General features: G+C 48.3%; 1 protein-coding gene across 8 annotated transcripts in view; it reads right to left on the bottom strand.

The window, feature by feature from the left end:
* Positions 1 to 420: 420 nt before the first annotated feature.
* FOXN3 (forkhead box N3) overlaps positions 421 to 24,276 on the bottom strand; it is a 407,334-nt gene continuing 383,478 nt past the window's right edge. For all 8 annotated transcript variants that reach the window (XM_055133774.1, XM_055133773.1, XM_055133780.1 and 5 more), the window contains 2 exons: positions 21,417 to 21,522; positions 421 to 7,264 (listed from right to left, as the gene is read on the bottom strand). In XM_055133774.1, the coding sequence (XP_054989749.1) occupies positions 6,739 to 7,264; positions 21,417 to 21,522 (632 nt within the window). In that variant the 3' untranslated portion in view covers positions 421 to 6,738. The remainder of the gene's footprint in view (positions 7,265 to 21,416; positions 21,523 to 24,276) is intronic.

Here is a 24,276-nt window from a genome sequence, read left to right as displayed (position 1 = left end):
TGATATCTTAATACTTTTATATTTATTCTGTATTAATATAAATTTTATATCTGATTGTGAATCTCCCGGGGAAGGAAATTCACACCAAGACACATTTAAGCACCTGGACAGCAGGTTTCAACCCTCACGTACAGCTTTTACTCACTGCTCAACAACTTTCAAATGAAAGGCATCATCTGTCTTCACCATAAGTCCTAAAACTCCCGGTGGGAGGACTGTTGGCCAGGGATTCTTTTTTTTTTTTTTTCCTGAGACCAGAGCTGAAATTCTGAAACATGCTGGGCTTGCACACGTGCCTTTACAGAGAACGTGCAGGGTTCCCGCCAGAAGCAAGCATGTATGAGGATGCATGCAGTGGGTGCTGCCGAGGTCCCAAAGCCAGACCTTGTAAGAAAAAAACAAAAGGCACACAAAGCCTAGTGCAGCTTAAGAAAGAAAAATCACTTTACTGCTCAGTGTTTGCATCTGGAGACGCAGGGCACAGAATACGACGTGGTGTTTTTTTTTTTTCTTCGATTGATGCAACTCAGTAATTTTTATTGCAACTGGAAGACAATACATCACAGAAACTTTATGGTAGGTCTGGGGGAAAGTGTTATTTACAATAAATGATGAAATAGTTTGTCTTTGGCAATATGATTACATATGAAGAATGCGAAATGCGAATGTGGGCGCCTCCCAAGCAACACCACCGGGTCCCTAAAGTTTGGCTGATCACACTTCAGGCTGTTCCTTTAGGTGACACAAATCCAACAGGACAATCACTTTCTTTCTCCCTTAGCGTTCTCCCTTTCTAGTCATGATATTGGCAGTTTCAGACAGAAAATACAGAAAAAAAAAATTGGCTTTTGGAAAGTTATGACTCTAGTCAATGGATTTGGCCACGGACTGCTATTGGCCGGCTAAGGTCGGACGATGCTGAGCATCGACGGTAAACCTCTTGGTCTTCTGATTGCCTTAATCACTGTTATTATTAGTATGTTTTCTGTGAAACCAAAAAAAAAAAAAAAAACCAAACGCAACCCAGAAATGCTACAGAATCAGAGTATAAAAAAATATACAAGTGTAGAATGCTTCCCGGACACGCGCGGATACTTTTTTTTCCTCCCCACTAATACCAGGGCAGTGTAAGGAGTGAGAATGTCAGCATGAAACTGGTTATTGAATCAGTTATGAGCTTTGATGGTCTCGACGGACAGACTCAAGAAACGCTGAATATTTAAATAACTGAACTTGTGCTATGTTTCATCTTCAAAAAAAAAAAAAGGGGAGGTTTGGGGGGATTGTTGGGGAACTCAGGCCAAGTCAGGGAAAGGATGAAATTTTAGGTTTCCTAGGTTCACCATATCGAAGTCTTTGAGAATCCAATATGGAATATCAATTATTTGCAAAAGCTGGAGAAGGTGGCTCTCAAGTTTTGCAAATGAAATATAGTGGGAAACACAGCTTGATGTTTCTCCAAATAAATAGTCTTGATTCCAACGCTAACAAAACAAAGAGGAAGGGTACTTGTGAGCATATCACAGTTAAGTCCGAAGTGATCTTTCACTCAGATCTGATTGCCAAAAGGACAGCTTTAGACAGCAAGAGGCAGCACCATAAACACCTCGGTTTCAGCCGTATGGATGGTTGTTAAAAATCGTCATTTTCCTCGCTTAGTTTTTGGTCAGTGAGGCTAGCACTTGTCTGCTGAACTGTGGAAGAGTCGCAGGATCACACGCATTATTCATGATAAAGCAACCGAGCTGATGAGTCTGTGCTTAATTCAAGAATAACCAGTAAGAGAAAGAGAGAGAGAGAGAGAGGACAAAGAGTTAACCACCATTATCGGGCTCTCTCAAAGGAAGAGGGGTGAACAGAGGAAGTCACCAGGCAGTGGGTCTATACACAACACTGAATGCCATGTGTAAATCTGCATGAAACTCCAGGAACAAGAACACCACACCAGGAATATACTTTGATTTACACATTCCCTTACAAAGAGGAGGGGGAAAAAAAAATAAAAGACACCATTACAACTTTGTAACTGTGTTAACTGCAATAGAAACCAAAGTCCAGAGTTTGGCAGGTAACTGAAAGAGGATTATCACTTAGGTTATATAGCAAAAGTGTGGATGTATATTATATATAGTAGTATAAATAATAAAAAAGTATTATTTAAATTAGATCACAGTGCTGCATTATGTGCATAACAGTGTTTGATAGAGTATTGGAGGGCTGGAACCTAGACACTAAGGATTTAACTGTCAACACTGGCAAGTCACAATCAAGAGGGACACAGAGTTTAATGTGTTCTTTTGGTGGCGAGAATCCTGAAGAGAAAGGGAACGGAAAGAAAAAAATAAAGACTTTTCTAGAGAAACGTTTTTTAAAAGAAAGGAAGAAAAAAGAAATGGCCACTTCTGGGCAGTTGTGACCCACCACCAGAAATATCCACCCCCACCTGAATCAAGTTGGAAGGGCAAGAGAAATCACATTGCATGGATCGAACACCATCTGGAAACACCCTCCACCGACTCCTCTCCCAAGAATCCTTCAATGAAGGGCCTCGCCCCTTCATCCCCGGCCCCCAGACCACGGCATCAGTCCAATAAGTCACTAGCTCTGATGTCCAGCCATGTCCCAGGATGGAACCGGACACAAGCCAACCAGAAGACAGGTCCTCAACACAGTCCGTGGCCAGAAGCTGTGACCCACCGGGGCAGCCTGTTCCAGCTGCAGCCTCCCCCTGACTGCCCTTGGAGGGTACCGGCCGTGCCCACGCTGAGCTCAGCATCTCTTGACAAGAACCATCATTCGGTCCCTGGGGGAGGCCTCCCACACACTCTTCCTTGCCCGGGTTACCTGCCCCGGGGTCTGGCGAAAGCACCACCTCACTCTGGGTTTGGTCATCCTGTTTCCAGACAGCGTCACCAAAGAGCTCTCGAAAAGAATCTGATTAGAGAGGGCAGGGGAAGAGGAGCTTGTGGGATAGTATAAGGCTGGGGGGGAAATGGAGGATGCAAACCCTTTTCACAGAGTACTAGGTACAGATAAGAGACAACCGGAGTAGCATAAAAATAACTATGTGTCTATCACTTAAGAGAAAGGAGCCAGGGTCTCCTCCTCCTAAATGGGTCCGAGGGCCAACGGCAAGTACTCGCAGATGTTATGGTGCTGGATGTGTGTACACGGTGGTTTCCCGAAGCATCTTTAAATATTGCTATAGTTCCCCGCGTCCCCCTCCCCCCCACCCCAGGTGAGTATGTGAGATACTGGAATGACACAGGAAAGGCCACTTCTCCCGGCAGGAGAAATGAAAGCCAAGGACAGCACACTTCCCGCCCGGCGCTCGGGCGCCTGTCAGACGCAAGGATACAGAGACGCTAGTTTGGAAGCTAAAAGGACACCTGACGTGTGGGAAAGGGATTCCGAGACTAAAGTGAATTACACTTGAGCAAAATAGTCTTTCACAAAGAGGCTTGTGCTTAAGTTCTCTACTGCTCTTGGAGGAGGTGGAGGGAGGGGGGAGGGCACCGGCTGCCCCTGGGCCTCGCAAGGGCGGGACCGCGGTCCGCCGTGGACTTGACTACACACGGCCACATACACAGCGATTTTTTTTTGTTTGTTTTTGTTTTTCTCAACAATCAAAATACAAAGTTCAACACAATTGAGCCATTGTTTTGGTTATGCATCATGTGTATGCCTCCAAAAACAGAAGAAAAATAGAAAAAGGTACCCTCACTAAAGTTTCCCAGCGGGCCCCTCGGGGGCAACCCACCCACCGAGGCGCCGCTGAGGGGCTCGCGGGGAAATAACACTTAGAAAGCTGCCCGATGAGGTATTTATGCAAAAAGAGTGGTTTCTGGAGAGAAGAACCCACTTTTATATTTATCTATTTCTCAAAGAGATCAGAAAAGTAAATCACACACATTGCATTTTATTATCTCCTAAAAGAGGCCCTTTGCTCCTTTAGAAAACGTCACGAGGGGAGCAGCCCACAGTGGGGTTTGCACGGGAGGAAGTGTCCTGCCAGAGACAGCCCTGAACCTTCGCCTCTGCCTTTCAGGAGGGAAGTCTGAATTATGTGGCACCGGGTGGGGCGAGGGGAGACCTTTGGGTGCTGGGTCTGGGTCAGGTACCCTACGGAAGTGTCACCCTGGCCCCCGCAGTTGTGGATGGCTTTAGGGGGGTGCCAGAGGTCTGGGAAGATGCAAGGGGCAGAACGTTTCAAAAACTGTGTCCTGCTCCGAAACGGGTCCCCACCCGTAGGGGAGAACTGGGGTCCGGGAGAGATTTTTCGGCCTGTTGGACAGTGGGGGCGGGCGTCCGTCTGTTAGGCTGTCTCCTCAACCGAGCTCCCAGGTCCTGGCAGGGGGAGGTTTCCTCCACTGTCCCATTTAAGGAAAAAAAAAAATCAAGATCACCCTCATTCTCCTCTTCCCCCCACTACCACATCCTGAGCCACGGCCGTGAGTGTGGTTTGTGTTTTAAAATCCCCCCTCATGTGGGAGACCAGATGCTTTTAGAGATTTCTCTTTGGACCCCCCCCCCCCCCCCGGTAATTCCACCTCGGCAGAAGTTAACAGGAGTCTCTGGCCTGCGGTGACAGACACGGTCTGACAGCTGTCACACTCCGGGTGGGTTGTGTGGTGCCGGGGTGGGTGGATGGCCACAGACCCCCTGCACCCCACCTCAAGACGGAGGGGGAGCTGGTCCTGCCCAAACCTAGGTCACTTCCTCCTTCCTGTGAACCCCTACCTCACACCCTCATCCATAAGGCCCATTAGCGGGGTGGGGGGAGGGTGTCCCCCTTCTCCTGACGAATTTTGCATAATGAGTCACTGCTTGCTTCCTGGAACCCACTCCCCTCAGCGGCCCGCAGTTCTCTTGACTCTATCACACACACTCACTCCTAAGTTTGCCCTCCAATTATTGCGTCGTGGTAAACGTGGACAGACAAAGAGAAAAGGACACACTTTTCAACAGAGAGTTAAGAGGGGCTTGGGGGCTGCAGTGCAGATGAGGCAGTAACAGAGTCCCACCATCCAGGCCCGACCAGAACATGAAGAGATTTTATATTGCAGAGTATTAGTTCCCCAACAGTCAGAATTTGTCCCTGAAGAAGGTTAAACCTTAAACACCTGCTTCAAAACAACCGAAACAAAATCAGAAGGAGAAACGAAACAAAACAAAACAAATTAAAGAAAATAATGAAAGGAAAAAAAAATAAAAGAGGAAAACCAAAAGAACCTCTAAGCCCAAGGGCTTAAAAATTAGAGGCATAGCCTGTTCTCTATTTTCTATATTTATATGAAAATAATTCATGCTTCATGCTAAATACATTATTTACCTTACAAGAACTTTGTTATTTTTTTAATAAAAAAAGTTTGTGTTTTTTATGATTTTTTTTTCTTTTTTTTTCTTTTTTCAAAGGAATCCATGCATTGTGGATCAGAAATCGGCTGGCTACACTGGCTGGATGTGGAAAATCACTGATTTTTTTTTTTTTTTTTTTTGCAAAGATGAATCCTGACTGGCTCACATGAACTGTAAACTCCATTTTGAGGGCAGTATAAGGAGTTTTCCCTCCCACCTCCCTAACCCCCGCCAAGCTTTACTTTTAATCCATCAATGTGCCTTTAATCTTTTAAAAATATATCACAATACTAATGGCAGGTTCCATAGCTTTTTAAGTTTTTTTTTTTTTAAACTTGGATCAAAGAGTTTTGACAGACAGAAAAAGATTTGTACCATTATTTCCTTCCCTAACAGCGGCTGAACTTTCTGGGACTTCTTCCCTTGGGCCCTGAAGACGAGAGGGCTTTATTTTCTCTTGTGTACGTGCGCATATGTCTGCATGCATGTATGTGTGTGTGTGTCTGTATTTGTGGCTATGTGTGTGTGTGTGTGTGTGTGTGTGTGTGCGTTGATGTGAGCGCACGTGTGTCAACCTTCAGCCTTATGCCCCAGGGAACACTCCCTTAACTGAATGTGGAACAGAATTCTATGGTTATCGACTTGGCTAGAAACGGACCCCACTTCTCACTGGCCACTGGTTACCTGGTGGATTTGGACTGGCCACTGTCCCCTTGGGAGATGTGATGAGGCTTCTGGGGTAAAGGCAGGGAGCACTGGACACAGCCCCCGTGGGCCCTGCGTGGTCATGCCTGTTTTTTTTGTTTGTTTGTTTGTTTATTTCCAGGAGCAACGAGGTGCACCTGGTGCTACAAGTTGGGGTCTGTTCTGGTGGGGAGAAGAGGACCCGGGTTCCTCCTCCTCCCCCCTGCCTGATGCCCACCTGCCTGAGTGCGCTGGGGACTGCTCAGAGGTGCCCAAGCTGGGCAGACCCCCCATCCATTCCCACCTGCACGCCTGGCACCTACTCGGGCCTCTGCTGACTCCCTGCAAGCCGGAGGAAGCAATGGTAGTTTTGGCTTTTTCGGTTTTGTCTTCAGATAATGAAAAGCTTTTGTAAAACAGCTGAGTGTCAATATGAGTTCTATGGCTTCAATCTCCTTTAAAAATAAAATTCTTAAGGGTCCAAAACAAACAGGGGAGAGGGCGCAAAATTAAACCAAAAAAAAAAAAAAAAAAAGAAAGAAAGAAAAAAAAGAAAACCAAACCGAAAGAGGAAAAGAAAGCAAAAGAAGAACAAACAAAAAGTAAATTGCTGATATTGCCACAAATCATTAGAAATCTCCTGACATGCTGAAACCAAATGGCCGTTAAGTTCAAAACAAATCAGTGACTTGTTTGTCAATTTTTCGTGGTTTCCTTTTGCTCCTTCTGCCCCTTTGCCGTCCGATTGGTGATGTTGTTCAAACAGGAGCGGATCCCTGCCAGGTGCAGGAGCGACCCCGCCGCCTCCTTCATCTCCTCGTCGTCGCTCTCGGGGGGCTTTTCCGTGCGTCTCTTTTTGAGGGGCAGCGTGTCGCTGGGGACCCTCCTGGCCTTGGCGAGGTGCTGGCGCTTCTTGTGCGGGGGCGCGCCGTCCCCGGGGGCCTCCTTGGCGCTGCGTCTCTGCTCCTCGTCCTCCGCCTCGCTGGGGCTCTCCAGGCTCCGCAGGCTGCCCTCGCTGCCCTCCTGGCTGCCCTTGGTGGCGAACTCGTAGTGGTCGTCGGCCGAGGAGGAGGACACCGAGTCGCTGGCAGGCGAGGTGCTCCGGGCGGCGGCGGATTTGGCACTGCTGTAGTTGTGGTCCTCCTTGGGGTCGCCGCTGACCACCGGGGAGCCGCAGGGGGGCTCGCTCTCAGTCCGCGCGCGGCCACTGGAGAGGCCGTTCCTGCGGGGCGAAGAAGAAGACACGGGGTGGGGGTGGGGGGCACACAGCGGGAAGACACGCATTAGCACCATCCTCTGGGGCACCTGAAGCCCGCACCCCGCCCTCGCCCTGGCTGCGACCAGAGCCCCGCCTGTGAGGGCCATCCGTCAACTGGGGACTGACAGCGTCCCTGGCTCCATCCCTGGCATTTCCACTCTGCCCACAGGATGGAAACAGCACTGGAGGGGGCAGGATGGGCATCCGAGGTGCCTCTCTCCTAGGCAACCCTAAAACTCCAGGAGAAGGCACTTGCCTGACAAGCAGGGGCAGGGGGGTGATCACTGATCACCCATATGGTCCCCCCAGCCGGGCCACAGTGACCCCTGAGCTCTGAGCACCGCTGGGTGTGGCCCCCGGCAAACAAAAAATAAATCAATCAATGAAATCCCCTCAAAACCAGGCTTGTGCTTGGTGTTTGCAGGTTGAGGGTCCAAGCTGGGGAGGAGTTTCGGGCTTTTTCCCGGGGAGGGCAGGAAAAAGGCACCACTCCCACAGCCACGTTAGGAGTTGTTCGTCCGCAGTGTTTAAGCAAAGGGTGCCTACCATGGGGGGGACAGCCGTCCCCTCCCCCATTCACTTTGCAAATGTCACCCTCAATGTCCTCTTGGGAACAGCAGCCTGCAGGAAGCTGTGCGTGTGAGTGTGTGTGTGTGTGTGTGAGTGTGTGAGTGTGTGTGTGTGCGCGTGTGAGTGTGTGTGTGTGTGTGTGTGTGTGTGTGTGTGTGTGTGGTCTGGAGGGAGGGGACCTTTGCACCATCCCAAAGGTGCCCACAGCGCTCGTTTCATCCCAACCACGCAGTGACCTCCCGGCCCCGTACTGGCCCCTTGCTTCACCCACTCAGGCTCGCTTCTCAGACAGACACCGACAGCGCAGGCTGCAGAGGCTTTGCAGCCTTCTCGGAAACCGCACGGCCTCCAGTAAAATCAGAATTAAAGTCCCCCTCCGTGCACGAGTGCCCGGCAATGTCCCTGGGGTGATGCTCCCTCATTTCCACAGCCCCTCTGTCCCGGCGGGGACCCTCCAGCACCCCTCATGCACGGACCTCCCTGAGGCGCCCGTATGGGCAGGGCGGGCAGGTGGCAGAGCTGTGGGACAGGACCGGAGAGAGGCACGACCATGGCAGGGAGAGTCACTGAGAGCTGGAGGCAAAGGCAGGCTCAGGAAAGGGCCTGGGACAAAAGGTGCCTGTCCCGGGATGAGCAGGCTACAGGCTTAGGACTCACAGGCCGCCCAGTTTCCCGTATGCTCCGCCGTCCATGAAGAACAGCAAGAAAATGCACGCAAACGCCAACCCTCACTCGATGTCTCAACCAGTTCGGAACTGGAGTCAGGTTCGACTCCTAGAATTCAGCTCTGAGTCCTCCAACTACCACTGTGTGTGTGTGTGTGTGTGTGTGTGTGCGCGCACGTGTGTAAATAAAGCTTCAGCAGGTTCAGTGGGTGTCTGGCATGGTGTGATCCTAGATTCACACCATGTTTCCGGAAATTTCTAGAAAGAGCCTGGCTTTTCAGACTTTCCATCAGAGGCCAGCATTGCTTCTTGGTGACCTCAAGCAACGCTCTGCATCCAACTCCCCTGGCCGTGTGAGGGTCAAATGGAGAGTTCCGAGCAGAGCATCTGGCTTGCAGGGGGCGAGAGTGCTCTGACTGGGTCTCTCCTCTTACTGTCTTGTCCGACGGCACACAACTGCATCCTGTGGATGCGATGTGCCCGCCTCGAGCCGTCTCTTTTTTTCCTTGCTCCTCTGGCTCGGGAGGCTACAGGGATCCAGCAGAAAGGAACGCCCGGAAGGAGAAAGTCTCTGTCACCCCACGAGCCAGAACAAGAGGACACGGGGGTATATGAAACATGAAAACTGGTCAGTGCCACCAATCGTCCAGGGACCTAGTTACTAAAGCCGGTGACAATGAGCAACGTGTGTGATGGTTCTGATCTTTGTTGTTTCTCTCTCTTACAAGAAAAAAGATGGGAGCCAGTGCAGGAGCACTTCCGAGAGAGCCCAGCGGCACAGCGGCAGTGCCTGGACCAAGTCCCAGGAAACCGTCTCAGTTCCCTACCCTTGCTTATTTCTCTTTCCAAGGGACGCCGCCTGGCGATGCTCGGCTAGTCCACGAGGGGGGTACCCTGCACTGAACCCAGGGCCTTCTCGCGTGCTCTGCCCCTGGACTAGCCCTCTGAATAATATTATTACTCTTACTCTTAAACACGGGGCTTATGATTGATTGCACTCCCACAGCGGGGAAGGACGAGCTGCTTTCCATGGCAGGAAGAGGGAGGGAACAAGAGTCTCAAAGTTGAAGGATAAGAGAAATAAGCAAGTGAGGGTTTGGGCAGAGTTAGGGAAGGGTGTTCATTGTGTGTGTGTGTATGTGTGTGTGTGTGTGTGTGTGTGTGTGTGTGTGTGTATGTGTGTGTTTGGTCTCTAAGAGTTTAAAAAAACTTTTTAAAACACAATGTTTGGGGTGGGAGAAACACACCAAAATGAAAGTAATATTAATAAGCTCTAGACCATTACCAGAGCTTTGGAGCTTGAGAAACCCCTATTTTTTTGGGGGGGTAGGGTAGGGTGGCGGTGAGGGTGGGGTGGGGAATGGCTGGGGTGCGGTGGGGAGGTGTGCGTGGGCGGAGAGTAGTGTCCATGCCTGGTATAATGCTTGAAGGTCACTCTAGGGGTGATCAGGAGGCTATACAGGCACCCCGGCCTCCAGCAGGTGGTGAGAAGGAATGTGGGGGGCGTCTTTCAAAGATCTTACTGGAGACCCCAGATAAAGTCCAGTTCCACTGGGGGGTGGAGGGGCGTGAAGCAAGATCGTTTTTGTTGATCAAAACTTAAGCTTAGGAAGCTGTGAAAGGCGAGAAAGAGGAGAAATGTGTTTCAGGGAGAAATAAGCAAGCAAAGACACACAGAGACAAGCAAGGTTACACGTTCAAGGAAGAACATGGGCTCCGAGAGCAAGCCCAAGCCCGGCTACATGTTCCAAGGCCATTGTTGGGCCGTGCCAGGCAGCAGGGGAACGGGGAGGTCCACGTGGCCACAGATGCATTGAAAGAACACCGCGTGGACAAATGACAAACTGGAACGTACGGGGACAAGATCTGAAATGCGAGCAGCAGGCACCCCCTGAAGCCAGTTACCCCCGAGCCAATGTGTCTGTGAACATGGGGACCGGAATCCAGGCCAGGGAGGCGGGGGATGGGGGCGAGGGTGCAGGGAGATTGATACAGGAGCCAAGAGGCCATGGTACCCCAGAGTGGATCTGCCGGGCTCCTCGTACTGCAGAAGCGGGTAACTTAAAACCACCCAGTCTGCCAGTACACAGCTATGCAAACCAGTGATGCAGAAAGCTAAATAAGATCTCAACTAAGATGAAACAAAGGGACAGATGAAAGATGAACAATATTCTCGAAGTGAGAGAGAAAAAATCATCCAACCTAGAGCAGTAACACTATCTTCTAAGAAAGAGGGTAAAACAAATACATTTTGATATAGGAAGTTAGAGCTAAAATGCAAAGCCCAAACACACAGTAGAGAAATTTCTAAAAACTCTATTTTTTTTTGGGGGGGTCACACCCAGTGATGCACAGGGTTTACTCCTGGCGGTGCTTGGGGGAGCATATGGGATGCTGGGAATCGAACCCAGGTCGGCCGCATGCAATGCAAATGCCCTACCTGCTGTGCTATCGCTCTAGCCCCAAACTCTATTTCAAGAAAAAAGTTTAATGATCCAAAGAGAAAGGATGTGAGAGATATAAGAGGAAATGGCAAGCAAGGAAAACGCAATCAAGTATTGACAGAATAGTACAATAATAATAATAATGTCTAAATGACTTTTAAAAATATCAAGAACAATGCAAGAACCAGAAACTGAAATAGAAACGAGGGGCTGGACCAACGTGGCATAATCATTTAGGAGATGGAGAATATAGAAATAAAAGCATTCCAAGAGCCTAGTATTGATCCAGAGATTAAATGCATTGATTAACTTTAAACATTTTTAAATATTTATGTTAAAAGTTCTAGGGCTAACACTAAAAGAACTGTAAAACATATAACTCCCAAATCGTTACAAGGTCAAAAAAAGAGAGGAGATGATCTAAATGAATGAAAATATTGTTAGGAAAGGGGGAAAGAAGGTGGAAAAAGCGGGACACAAAATGTGAGAGAAATTCAAATATGTCAATACATATGGGCTGACGGTCTTCTCTAACCCCCGTATATAAATCCAGATACTATTACAAGAGACAAACCTAAAACATAAGAAGAAAGAATGGTTTAAAATAAGGGATTAGGAAAGATGCTAGTAGGCCATGCCAGTGTAGCAACATCCAAACCAGGTACGATAGATTTTTTTCCAAGGTAAAAATCATTACCACAGATAAGGAGAGTCATTAAACATTCATAAGGGTTCGATTTACCAGGAAGATAAAACTCTTCTAGACATGGATACATCCAGAAACACAGCCTCAAAATCCATACACCCCAAATGGAAGGAGATACAAGGAGAAAGGATCAAGCCCCTTTTATGGGAGACCTAAACATATACTCAGCATTCAGCTCAGCAATGGTGCTTTTTTTCTTTTTTTGCTTTTTGGGTCACACCTGGCAATGCACAGGGGTTACTCCTGGCTCTGCACTCAGGAATCACCCCTGGTGGTGCTCAGAGGTCTATATGGGATGCTGAGAATCAAACCCGGGTGGGCCGAGTGCAAGGCAAATGCCCTACCTTCTGTACTATTATTGCTCCAGCTCCTCTCCTCCTCTTCTTTTTGCACCCCCAGCCTCCCACCCATCTCTCTCGTTATACATACACAGAAGCCTGTGTGTGCACACACACACACACACACACACACACACACGATGGCTAAGAAGAAGATATGATCTAATGGATAAGCGAGAACATGTGCTGATAATGGAGAAGGCATATTATTTTGAAGTCCAGAGAGGATATTTTATAAAAGCTGACATACACTAGAGCAGAGAACGTCTCTACAAATTGCAAAGCACTTTCTGATGAATCAATTTTCTGACCACAGAGCATAACTAGGAATCTAGGCTGAAGAGGAAACTGAAAAGAACAAAAAGGTTAACCATGACCTCTTGTAGGTGTGAAAATTTAAAACCATGGCTTCAAAAAAAAAATAGACCAAAGAAATTATAAAAGAAGAAATTATAAAACTATAAAAGAAGATGACAAATAGGGGCTGGAGAGAGTACAACAGGTAGAGTCTTGCTTGACATTTAGCTGATGGTTTCAATCCCTGGCACCCTACGTGGTCCCCCGAGCCCCACCCTGACTGGTCCCTACGTGCAGAGCCTGGAGCAAGTCCTGAGCACTGCCAGGTGCTCCCCCATCTTAAAAAAAAAACAAAACCAGAGAAGATGACAAATATATTATGAATATATAAGCTATGATATTCATTGTTGGGCCATGCCAGGTATTCCCTCAGGAAATTCCCTATAAATTATTCCCTATGTCCTCTTATTCCCTATAAGTTATTCTATAACTTAGGTAAAATGAAAAACTACAGTTATCAAAATGAATCTGAAAAGAAACAAGTCATATTATAATCACTAAAAATTAAATCAACAGTTAAGAATCATTACACAAAGAAAACACCAGTCCCAGATTTCTTTGCAAACATGTCCCATCGAATATTACGCAAGTGAACTCTAATCTTACATCAACTCTCTTCAGAGACTCTACGATGAACTCATCTTATGAACTCATCCTGCTCATCCTGAACTCATTTTATGAGAATATAATTTTGACACTAAAATTAGATAAGGATAGCACTAGAAAAACATGGAGTGTGTATGAAAATGCAAAATCCATACAAAAGAGCTTTTTAAAATACATGAGTTCACCAACTCTAGCAGTATATAATATATCATAAGCAAGTAAATTCAGGACTGGAAAATTCATAATGTAATTCACCTCAGTAAAACACTAAGTGAAAAAAAATGAACGTTTAGTGTCACTTAAGGGATACAAATATTTAAAAATGACAGTCAATGACCATTAAGAATAAATTCTTGAAAATCAGGAATAGAGTGATTTTATTATGATAAAGTATATTTCCTAAAAAACACCTAAAACATTAAATGAATTGTGAACCAACAACATAGCTCCCTTTAAAATAAGAAACAACATAAAGATGAACATTATTATTGCTTTTATTCAGGAGCCTACACTCCGAGCTCAGTGCAACAGGGTCAGAAAGATGAAAGAACTAGGGGAGGGTCAGAGCGATAGTACAGCAGGTAGAACACTTGCCGTGCATGCAACGGGCCCAGGTTCCCAGGTTCAATACATCAAATATAGTTCCCCAACCCTCCCTCAGCAGAAACGACCAGAAATAATCCCTGAGTAAGTCAAGAGTAAGCCCTGAGCACTGCTTACTCCACAACAACCCTCAAAAGAAAACAAAACAAACAAACAAAAAAGAAGAATTAGGAGAAAGTTACCATTATTATCAGAATTACTAAGACAGTTTATTTAGCAATGTTGCTGGGGGAGGGGGGAAATCAACACACATATAATTAACTACAGATGGACTAGACTACTTGTAGAAAAAAAAAAAAGCAAAGCTTTTTATTTTTTTTTATTTTTTAATTTTTTTTTTTTGCTTTTTGGGTCACACCCAGCGATGCTCAGGGGTTACTCCTGGTTCTGCACTCAGGAATTACTCCTGGCAGTGCTTGGGGGACCATATGGGATGCTGGGGATTGAACCCGGGTCGGCCGCGTGCAAGGCAAACGCCCTACCCGCTGTGCTATCGCTCCGGCCCCAAGCAAAGCTTTTTAGATCAAACTATAGAAAACTATATAAACTCAAAATACTATTTTCCTTAAGATGGCCTACTTAATAAAAATAATTGCAAAGCATGAGCATGAATAGCTTTTAAGAACATTAAAGAGATACTATTATGGAGAGTAAAGTGACAATACATAGACTTGGAAAAGCTATCTGCAGCAAATGTTCTCAATAAATGATTAATATCTAAAAAATACAAGATGCCCTACAAAGATAAGAAAAAGAAACAGCTCAATAGCAGATGAGCAAAACCCTTGCACAATCCATCAAAAAGCAAGCACCAGAGCAAACAGACAAACTTCATGAGTAGAAAAAGACAAATAGTATCATGCCAGTTACATAAGATGCAAAACCAGGCAAAGCCATACAACATGATATTAAAATAAACAAAGTAACCCTAAAACGAACTTAAAAGAAACCTGGGGGTGGAGAGGAGAAAAAATCTGGCATCAAAAAAATGCAAAATTTGGGGTTATGGTTACTTCTCAAAACAGATACAAAGGCATGAGTAAAATTTCAAGTTGGGTGGTGGATTCATTAGTCCTATAATTAAATGCAGAGTATAAGCACAGCACAAGCCTTCTTTAACTTTTTAAACCACAACTTCTATTCACCTGAAAGTTTCCTGCAATAAATTGGATCTACAAACCAAACACTGGTTTAAAAAAAATGTAATAAAGAAGTTAATTTCATATGTCGTCTGCTCATTGATTTGCTTGAGCGGGTGCCAGTAACATCTCCGTCTGCTCATTGATTTGCTTGAGCGGGTGCCAGTAACATCTCCATTCATCCCTTTCGTGTTCAGGGTGAGGGGAATGAAATACACATCACACACACACACACACACACACACACACACACTTTAAATTTGGTGGCCACACTTGGCAATGTTGAGGCTACTTCCAGCTTGGGTGTCATGGGGAGAGGACGCGGGATTTCTGCAATCAAAGCATGTGCTCAGCCCACTGATATATCACTCTGGCCTGAGACATTTATTGAAAACAAACTTTTATAAACTGTTACGTGACCCCATCATGGAGTTGCGATCCACCAATTAAGAAGTGAGGGTCTGGGGCTGGAGCAATAGCACAGCAGGTAGGGCATTTGCCTTGCACGCGGCTGACCCGGGTTCAATTCCCAGCATCCCATATGGTCCCCTGAGCACCGCCAGGGGTGATTCCTGAGTGCAGAGCCAGGAGTAACCCCTGTGCATTGCCAGGTGTGACCCAAAAAACAAAACAAAACAAAACAAAAATGAAGTGAGGGCCTGTTTGCAGCTGGGGCACCCCTCCTGAGAAGCACACGGGTTCTAGCTCGCTAACCACCCCCAGGGGTGCGAGAGATAAGAAAACTCCTCCACTTCTCCTCCCAGGACAGCTCTGCAGCCGGCCTGGCCCAAATCCATTCACCAACACCCCAGATTCGGTCAGAGAAACTCTGAACAGGTTCCCCGTGGCGAGTGCCCCGCTTGTATTTTGCGAGGACTGGCTAAGTCCAAAGCAAAGAGCAAACCAAAGGGTCACTGAAGCACATCCAGATTCTCATAGTAGTTCTGTTTCCCTCCGTCGCTCTCTCTCCTTCCCCCAGGAAGCATAACCCAACCCCAAACACACAAAGATTGGTGCCAAATCCTGAGCACTGCTGGCTTCCTGGACTCTGGTCACACCCGGCTTCCCAGAAGAGCAGGACAGCTGGTGGGGAGCAGGCCTGGGGGGGGGCATATGGGGGCTTCCCCGGGCACTCTTCTGACATTCGTTCTCTGCAGTTGGCCTGTGAATCCCTGACTCGCGGTACCATTCTGGGGGACTGACTGTTCTGCTTGAAATAGGATCGATTTCACTCGAGAGCCTGTGAGAGCCCAACACAATTAAGCAGTGTCGAGTGGTGATTAGCTGGAACTTTCTTCTAGGTTCTCAAAGAGGATGGTGCGGCCTTGATGCTGTAGTCGATTATTGCAGTCGCTTCTCAAAACGAACATTAACCACCACCACCCCCTGCGCCCCCACCTATGCCTTTGATGTGTGCGTGTCAGGGGTATTGACATGCAGCCTTCTCCGGAGTTCATTTCACCTATTGAACAGTAACGTTCCCCTCATTCCTCCTCCCCAGGGCCCCGGCTGCTGCTGTTCTACTTTCTGCCTCTCCGAGTGTCATTCTTCTCGGTTCCTCACTAAAGGGCAACCAGAGAGTCTCTGTTCCTGGCAACCGGTTTATTTCACTTAAAATAATGGTTTCAAGGTTCCTCCACCATGGAGCCAGTGTCCGAATTTCCCTGTTAATGCTGAATAATATTCCACTGTACATCTATGCTGGGCTGGAGTGACAGCACAGCGGGTAGGGCGTTTGCCTTGCATGCGGCTAACCCAGGTTTGAATCCTCTCGGAGAGCCCGGCAAGCTACCAAGAGTATCCCGCCCAGGTACCCGTGGTATATTTGATATGCCAAAAACAGTAACAACAAGTCTCACAATGGAGACGTTACTGATGCCTGCTCGAGCAAATCAATGAACAACGGGACGATAGTGCTACATCTATGTTATTATTAGCTTACTTATTCATCCGTTAGGACACTCTGGCATTGTGGATGAGCTGCAATACACATGGAGCACAAATCCATGCTTTCCTGATCCCGATTTTGTCTACACTCCCCAAAGGGGCCTGCCGGGCCCTGCCCGAGAGTTCAAGTGTGAGTTCCAGTTTCCCACTGTGATTGGAGCCCTTCCCAGCCTCACCAACAAGGGCAGGAAGCATCCCGTCTTTCCACACCCTCGTGACTGGTAATTCTCTCTGGGTAGCAGACAAACTCACAGACGTGAAGTGTGACCTCAGTGTACTTTCAATTTGCATTTCCCTAGCCTGGGACGCTGAACATCTTGTTTATGTGCCTACTGGTCACTCATGGGTCTTCTTTGGAGAAAACACTCTTCAAGTCCTTCACCCACTTAGGAATCTGATTCCTTACCAAGCAAATGCCTGGACAACTGTTCAAAATTGTGGGTTAAGTCTAAGAATCCCATAGGACAAGCGTTGGATTTTCTAATGAGAAGCCCGAGTTTACTTGCCCAAGGTCCTAAGCAACAGAACAGGGACGCAGGAAAAAAAAATTTTTTTGGGGGGGGATTGGTTTTGGGCTACACCTGGTGATAATAGGTGTTATTCCTGGCTCAACCCTGAGAAATTACTCCTGGAGGTAATTCCCTCCCGATCAGGGAACCATATGGGATGCCGGGTACTGAACCCGAGTCGGTCACAGGCAAGGCAAGCACCCTCTCCACCATACTATCACTGCCTGGGGACCCAGGAAATGTGATTTCTGAGTTCACAAGTGTGATTTCTGGCTTGTGTTGCGGCCTGAAGGGTGTTCTCCCATCCGTTCTCGCCAATCTCTGTCAACCTCAGGATATTTCACTTTTCTCTATTTCTGGTCAAAGCATTACGATCAAGTGGGTGAGAAGAATTGCTATTGCGATGGCCCCAACCTGGGAGGCAGCCCGTAACACTGTGCCGTCAGAAGCTCGGGGCCCCCGTGTCCCACGAGGCCCACAAAACAGTGCTTTGCTGTGTTGCTCTCATTGTTCTCTCGGCCAGCAATGGCACCGCAGGGCAGCAGAAGCCACAGACATAAAACTTTAAGACGTGTGAGCAGTGACTGTGGGGATAATGTGTCTCAAGGACTCCGTGCAAAGACAAACTTAAAAATAAGCAGGTTTCCAGAGTCGAAGGATGGGCCAATCTCTGAGGTTATTGAGTAAAAAGTCAACACTGTAAAGTCAATTACACTATTGACAGATACTCTTACAAGGAGATTTCACATCATAATTATATGCAAAGGAACCCAGCAAATACAAGCTGTGTAATGATCAGCTAATAAAAGTAACACTTCATCTATGTCAATAGCCGTTTCAGAGTTAAGACAAACAAACATGGCCTTTGCCACTCAGTGGAGGGAAAGAGGGGGAAAAAAAAAAGATCCCTGAAAGACAAATATTTTCACTTAAGAAAAAAAGTCGCTCAGAATCACTCAGAGAACCTGTCACACAGAGCAGAGTAGGAAATAGGTCTTTAGTGGGTGCTAATGGCTCTCAGGGCGTCCTGCTTAGCTGCACTGGGGAAGCCACAGGGTGTAAATATTTGCACCCCACCCCCACCCCTCAAGCCAAGGTGGCTGCCACATGGTCTGGCCAAAGACACTGTGGGCTGGACTGCTTTTCTTTGAAGCTTTGTGAATTCAGGCTGCATGTCCATGCAGCCAAATTAAGACTTTAGAAAAATTAGAAAACGAACGTGAAAGCACAAAACAGGATTTCTTCCCTCGCTAACATGTAACAGCTTTAGGGGCTGGAGTGATAGCACAGCGGGTAGGGCATTTGCCTTGCATGTGCCCAACCCGGGTTCGCTTCCCAGCATCCCATATGGTCCCCTGAGCATTGCCAGGAGTAATTCCTGAGTGCAGAGCCAGGAGTAACCCCTGTGCACTGCTGGGTGTGACCCAAAATAGGAAAAAAAACAAACCAACCATGTAATGGCTTTATACAGACACTGACTGCAAATGACCTGCATGACTACGCGGACGCCTGTTCTTCCTGAGAACATTCCGGTGCCATGATTTGCCAAGCGTTGAGGAGAGAACTAGGTAAAAGGCACTGTCACATACCCTGGGGTGTTGTACGTCTGGTTACAGGACACCGCCAAAAGGTGACTCAAGCTCTAACGTGAGTGGCACAGACCTGGGGGTTTCTGAATTCATTTTTTAAAAGTTAGAATTATGGATACTGGAGTCTAAAATGTGTGTGTGGAGGGGGCAGGAGGGGTTTGTGGTGGAGAGATAGTACAGTGGGTAGGGTGCTTCCTTGCCTTGCAGGCAGCTGACCCAGGTTTGATCCCAGGCATCCCATATGGTCCCCTGAGCACTGCTAGGGGTAATGCCTGAGCGCAGAGCTGGGACGAAGCCCTAAGCATGGCCACGTGTGGCCCCACAGCTGTTCCCCCAGGATACCCGAGTTCTCTTCTAACCCTCCAAGTCAATGTCACTGTCGTCCCGTTGCTCATCGATTTGTTCGAGCGGGCACTGTAACATCTCTCATGGTGAGACTCATTGGTACTGTTTTTGGCATATCCAATATGCCACGAGTAGCTTGCCAGGCTCTGCCGTGCGGGCATGATACGCTTGGTAGCTTGCAGGGTTTCTCTGAGTGGGGTGGAGGAATCAAACATGGGTCGGCCGCGTGAAAGGCAAACGCCCTACCACTGTGCTATCGCTCCAACCCTCCAAGTATCTGGGGCTAATGGTGCCAACCATACAGTCTCTCTCTCATTCCTACCTCCTGACTGGACCTTTTTTCTCTTTTATACCTAGCCCCAGAGTGTGTTTGCGGTCCTCTGCTTTGGAGGAGGCACGGGGGCTCACCCCCAGGCTGGGAGGAGTGCCAGCTCCTTAACCAAAAGCGATACTTCCTTGTTCGGCCATAGTGTCATTTCCTTATCAGAACAACAGTCAGAGAAAAAAAAATTAAAATGAAATTATTTTTAATAGTGTCTCAAGAGGGTAGTCACTGGTAAAACAATACATGCTATGAAGGTAATAATGAAAATAAGCTAAGCGTTCCCGTTGAACGTCAAAACGGCCAAAAGCTTCCCTCCTCCTCTTCCTGGCTCCTCTATACTCCCCCCACCCCTGGAGAATAGCTGGGCCACAGGATGGCTTGTGGCAACAACAAAAAAGAATTTGTCAGGGGTCGGAATGATAGTACAGCAGGTAGGGCATTTGCCATGCATGTGGCCGACCTGGGTTCAATCCCTAGCATCTCATATGGTCCCCCAAGCACTGCCAGGAGTAATTCCTGAGTGCAGAGCCAGGAGCAACCCCTGAGCATCGCTGGGTATGACCCGCCCCCACCTCCCCCAAAAGAACTTGTCAGGGCAGCAATATGGAAGCCAATGTTTCGAGTCTGCCAATGAGGAGATTGCTGTTCTGTGTGGAAACGGTCTCTGGTAGGCGAGGTGGGGGAGATTATAAGAACACATGGGCAAACAGTCCTTAGGCCTGGCTGTCTAAGGGTGAGAGGAAAAGATGAGAAAAAGGCCTCCCTGTAAGTTTTCTGAAAGGACCACCATGAGTGATGGACAGCTCTTCGAGTCCACGGCTTCATTCCTGCCAGGCTCCTTTCTCATTGGGCACCAGGCGCCAGCGTCGGCCCCGAGGGGCTGCTCCTGGTCCTGACGGGAGCAGGTTGATCAGCAGAGCTGAGGAAGTGAGGACACACAGGAGGGTGGGAAAGCGCCACATGGCTGGTTGGCACCGGAGACTGAGACTCGGACTTAGCCTTCCTTAGGCCCTGAGGACCCCGTTAACTAATTTTCTGGGATGGTTTTCACCGGAATAAGAAATAGTAGGAAAGCAAGATACCCTTCAGCAGAGCTAGGTCCACGGGAGCAGAAATAAGGTGAAGGTGATGCCGGGTACAGTTCTGCAGAACGGGGCTTTCCGGAGAGAGCCAGGCTAGGCACGCTGCCTACCCACCAGGCAGAGAGACCCAGTCTAGCAAAAGCCTTCACAGAGAACTTTTACCACAGGGCCGCTTGGCCACGGGTCACGAATGAAGCAGAGAGCTCACAGGGTCAAAGATAAGCTTTGGAAAAGCTTTCTGAAGGAAACATTACGGGATGGGACGTGAAGAACACGATGCAATGGATGAAGAGGAGGAGGGAGGTCTCGACAGAGGACACGGTAAAGAACATAACAGGCCCAGCTGGATGTATCTGAGGAACTAATCTGACCGAGGGAACAGGGAAGATGCAGTGGGTGTCAGGATGATGAGGTCGGCGTTAGGGAAAACTGCAAGACGCTGAGGTGAGTAGCCCGCCTCTCAGGAGCAGGAGACACCTTGCTCTTTCTACATCACTCAGCAAAGCACTTCTCACACATTTGGTGCTCTTTGTGCCCCCTTTGAAGGGGTAGAAGCATTTCCTGACTCAGGGAACTGCGGCCAGAGCGGTCACATCTGCCCAGAGGGGCAGGACACAGATTAGTGGACAGGTACGTGACAGGATGAGGTAGAGTAAGATCCGTCAGTGTAGCCTCTAGTGAACAACTCTCTCGCCATTGCCTCCTGCTTATTCTACACGAGCCTATGGTAAAAAAAAATTTATTTTGATCCACCCACCTCTTTCCAAGGGCAAAGAAAATGGAGTAATCTGATGTCTAAGAAGCAGCTGCTGATACTAGGACCAGTGTTCTCTGAACTTTTGTTTCTCCCCCCCCCCACCCCCGGCCCTGTGGCACACACCAAGTCCTTACCTCACGGCGGCTGTCATTCCAATGGGCGTGATTGGCAATGGCCGGACCCCGGGAAACAGCCCTCGGCTCAGGACTCGAGCTCCGTTCTGTATCACTCCGGGAGGAACTGGAAAAGCAACAGAGGACAAAGAAATCACACACGAACCCAACTGAAGAGTTTCAGAGAGTGAGAGAGAGAAAGGAAGAGTGTGGAAGAGAGGGAGAGAGGAGGAGAGGGCGGGGCAGTAGACAGATAAAGGCTTAAGAGATCGGGTCAGCCAAATCAGACCAATAGCTTACAGCTATATATATTTTTTTCAGTTACATTTTTAAAAGTAACTTTTAAAGCTACTTCAACGCTACTGTGTGGCATGATTCGCTGTAGGCTTGGTTCTCCCGTCAGACCCGGCCAGACGTCCCTGATGACCCAGCAGACGTCTGGGGACAATCGCGTCTCTGCAGTGCCTCCCTGCTCTGAAGCCGAGGCCGCCTTTCCTCCCGTCCTCATCCAAGAACGCAGAGTCTCAACAGCGGAAGTCACTGTCACACACCGCCCGACCCTCCGAGAGTTCTCCACATGATTCCCTGTCACTGTGGTCATACCGCCCTGAGGAAAGGCTTCTCAGGGAGGTCGAGCGGAGGTAGGCGAGGCTGGCACTCATTTTGGCCTCACGGTCACCAGAGTCCAGCTAACGGTGGGCTCCCTCCCTTCAGTCCCCCAGCACATCTGAGCGTCTCTCACCATTGCACCTCTCTGCCACCAGCTCCCATCCATTTCCCAGCAACCCACCAGCGGCTTCACCCGCCTGCACCTTGACATGACCCTGTCTGAGGATGTCCACAACGGAGCACCCCAAGAGAGCCCTGAGAGTCTGTTTTCCTGGACCACCCCCCCACCCCACGAAGAGTCTCACGGCCTCACGCACACATCACTGTGAACAGCACGGGGAGACGGAGTCACTCTCCCCTGCTGTGACTTGGCGCAAAGCTTCCAAATGCCTCCGCGAGACACCCCCGGGATGGGATGCCGTAGCTGAGGTCCCCGTTGTCTGCTTAGCCGAGTTCTTTATGGGGAGGAATGCCCGAAACTTCCACGACTAGATCTCCCTACAAGGCTACAGCATGGGAGTGGGAACAGAGGCCAGGAGAACAAATCAGCCTCAGAGCCCGAGGTTGTATGCTTTTATTTGACAAAGGTCTTGGGGGGGCTTGAGGGTGTGTGTTAGAACTGAAGATACATCTGGTACCCCCAAAGGCAAGCTTGATTCTCATCTCATCTTAGGCATGAGGGTTAATTAGAAAAGGCGATGGGACAGTGGGGAGTGGGTTTGCCTTCCAAGCAGCTGACCTGGGTTCGATCCCGGCATCCTACATGGCTCCCTGAACACCTGAACATAAAGCTAGGAGTAACCTTTGAGCATCACCCAGTATGGCCCCAAATACAAAACAAAAGAAAAAAGAAGGCAGCTCTCCCTGCGAGAACTAAAGCTATACAACTTCTAGAAGGAAATACTGTTACACATGGGAGAGGAGCAACAAATCCCAGGGACTGCTGGGCTCTGCAGTGAGTTGCCCGAAAAGGCAGGCTTTTGTCTGCAGGGGGTCTGGTGGGTATGATAGGAAATGCCCAGGTAGCACTTGCCTGAGAAAATGTAATGACAGTTGGCTTAGTTCTAAAATATTCCCTCCTCCACCCATCACTAAAGATCCCCCATGAGAACATCAAGCACATTTAACAGAATGGACTGACCCACCAATAGTTTAAATATTTCAAATCAGTTAGGACTTTTGGCGGTAGGAATGATTCACAATTCATATACAGATCGAATAAAGAACTACATTTTTTTTTTTTTTTTTTTGCTTTCTGGGTCACACCGGCGATGGACAGGGGTTACTCCAGGCTCACGCACTCAGAAGTTACTCCTGGCGGTGTTCAGGGGACCATATGGGATGCTGGGAATTGAACCCGGGTCGACCATACGCAAGGCAAACGCCCTACCCACTGTGCTCCAACCCCAAGTACTGAGTTTTTTTAAAACCAAATACCTGCTAACAGATTTGACGAGGGGCTTCAGGGTCACCATAGAGAAACAGGACCGACAGAGGATGAAAGAGGAAGTAAAAATATACCATGCAAAGTGCCAGGGTGGGTAGCGGCCAGGCAGAGAGCATGAAAAACCTAGTCTGATTCAGGAGTCCTGGAAGCCTTCCTGTAAGAATCACCATGAAGTGGGGATTCAGAGGGTGAGGAGTGGCACATACAAGACCTGGGGGTCACAGAGACACACTGTTCTCGGAATTAAAAGGTCCTTCTGCTAAAGCAGATTCGCCGAGCAGGAACGAGGCTCTGGGACCCATCTCACGGGTGTTCAGAAAACCTTTGGTGAAAGGTGTCAGAGCGGGGAAGGGTCTGCAAGCGTTGTGGTCGAGAGCGAGCCAGATTGTGGCTCAAAGGTGGGGATCTGGTGTCCCATCTGCCACTTACTGCCTGAGCAAGCCGCTCAGGTAAAAGACAAAAATGCCATTTAATCTCGTGGAGTATTTGGAGATTTAACTAAGCTAATGAAGGCTCCAGTACTGAGAGATAGAGATGCGGTCGCTGCTGTCAAACTGTTCGAATTCCACATCCGATGGTGCATGCGGAGAAAGCCTGTGTTTTTTTTTTTTTTTTTGGAGGGAGTCTGTGTTTTTTCCCTTCAGGTGAGCTGCAAGTCAGGACGGATGAACAGAACGAAAAGAAAGCCGAGAGCTAGGGCAGGAGGGAAGGCACTAGCCTTGCTTGCAAGTTGGCATCCCGCGACCCTGGTCCAAATCTCTGGCACCACATGCCCTGAGCACGACTAGGAGTCATTCCTGAGCACTGAGCCAGAACGGCCACCGA

Source organism: Sorex araneus, chromosome 3, assembly GCF_027595985.1.
Source record: "Sorex araneus isolate mSorAra2 chromosome 3, mSorAra2.pri, whole genome shotgun sequence".
Lineage (NCBI taxonomy): Eukaryota > Metazoa > Chordata > Mammalia > Eulipotyphla > Soricidae > Sorex > Sorex araneus.
Note: the sequence above shows the minus strand (reverse complement) of the source record. Positions and strands in the feature narration are given on the sequence as shown.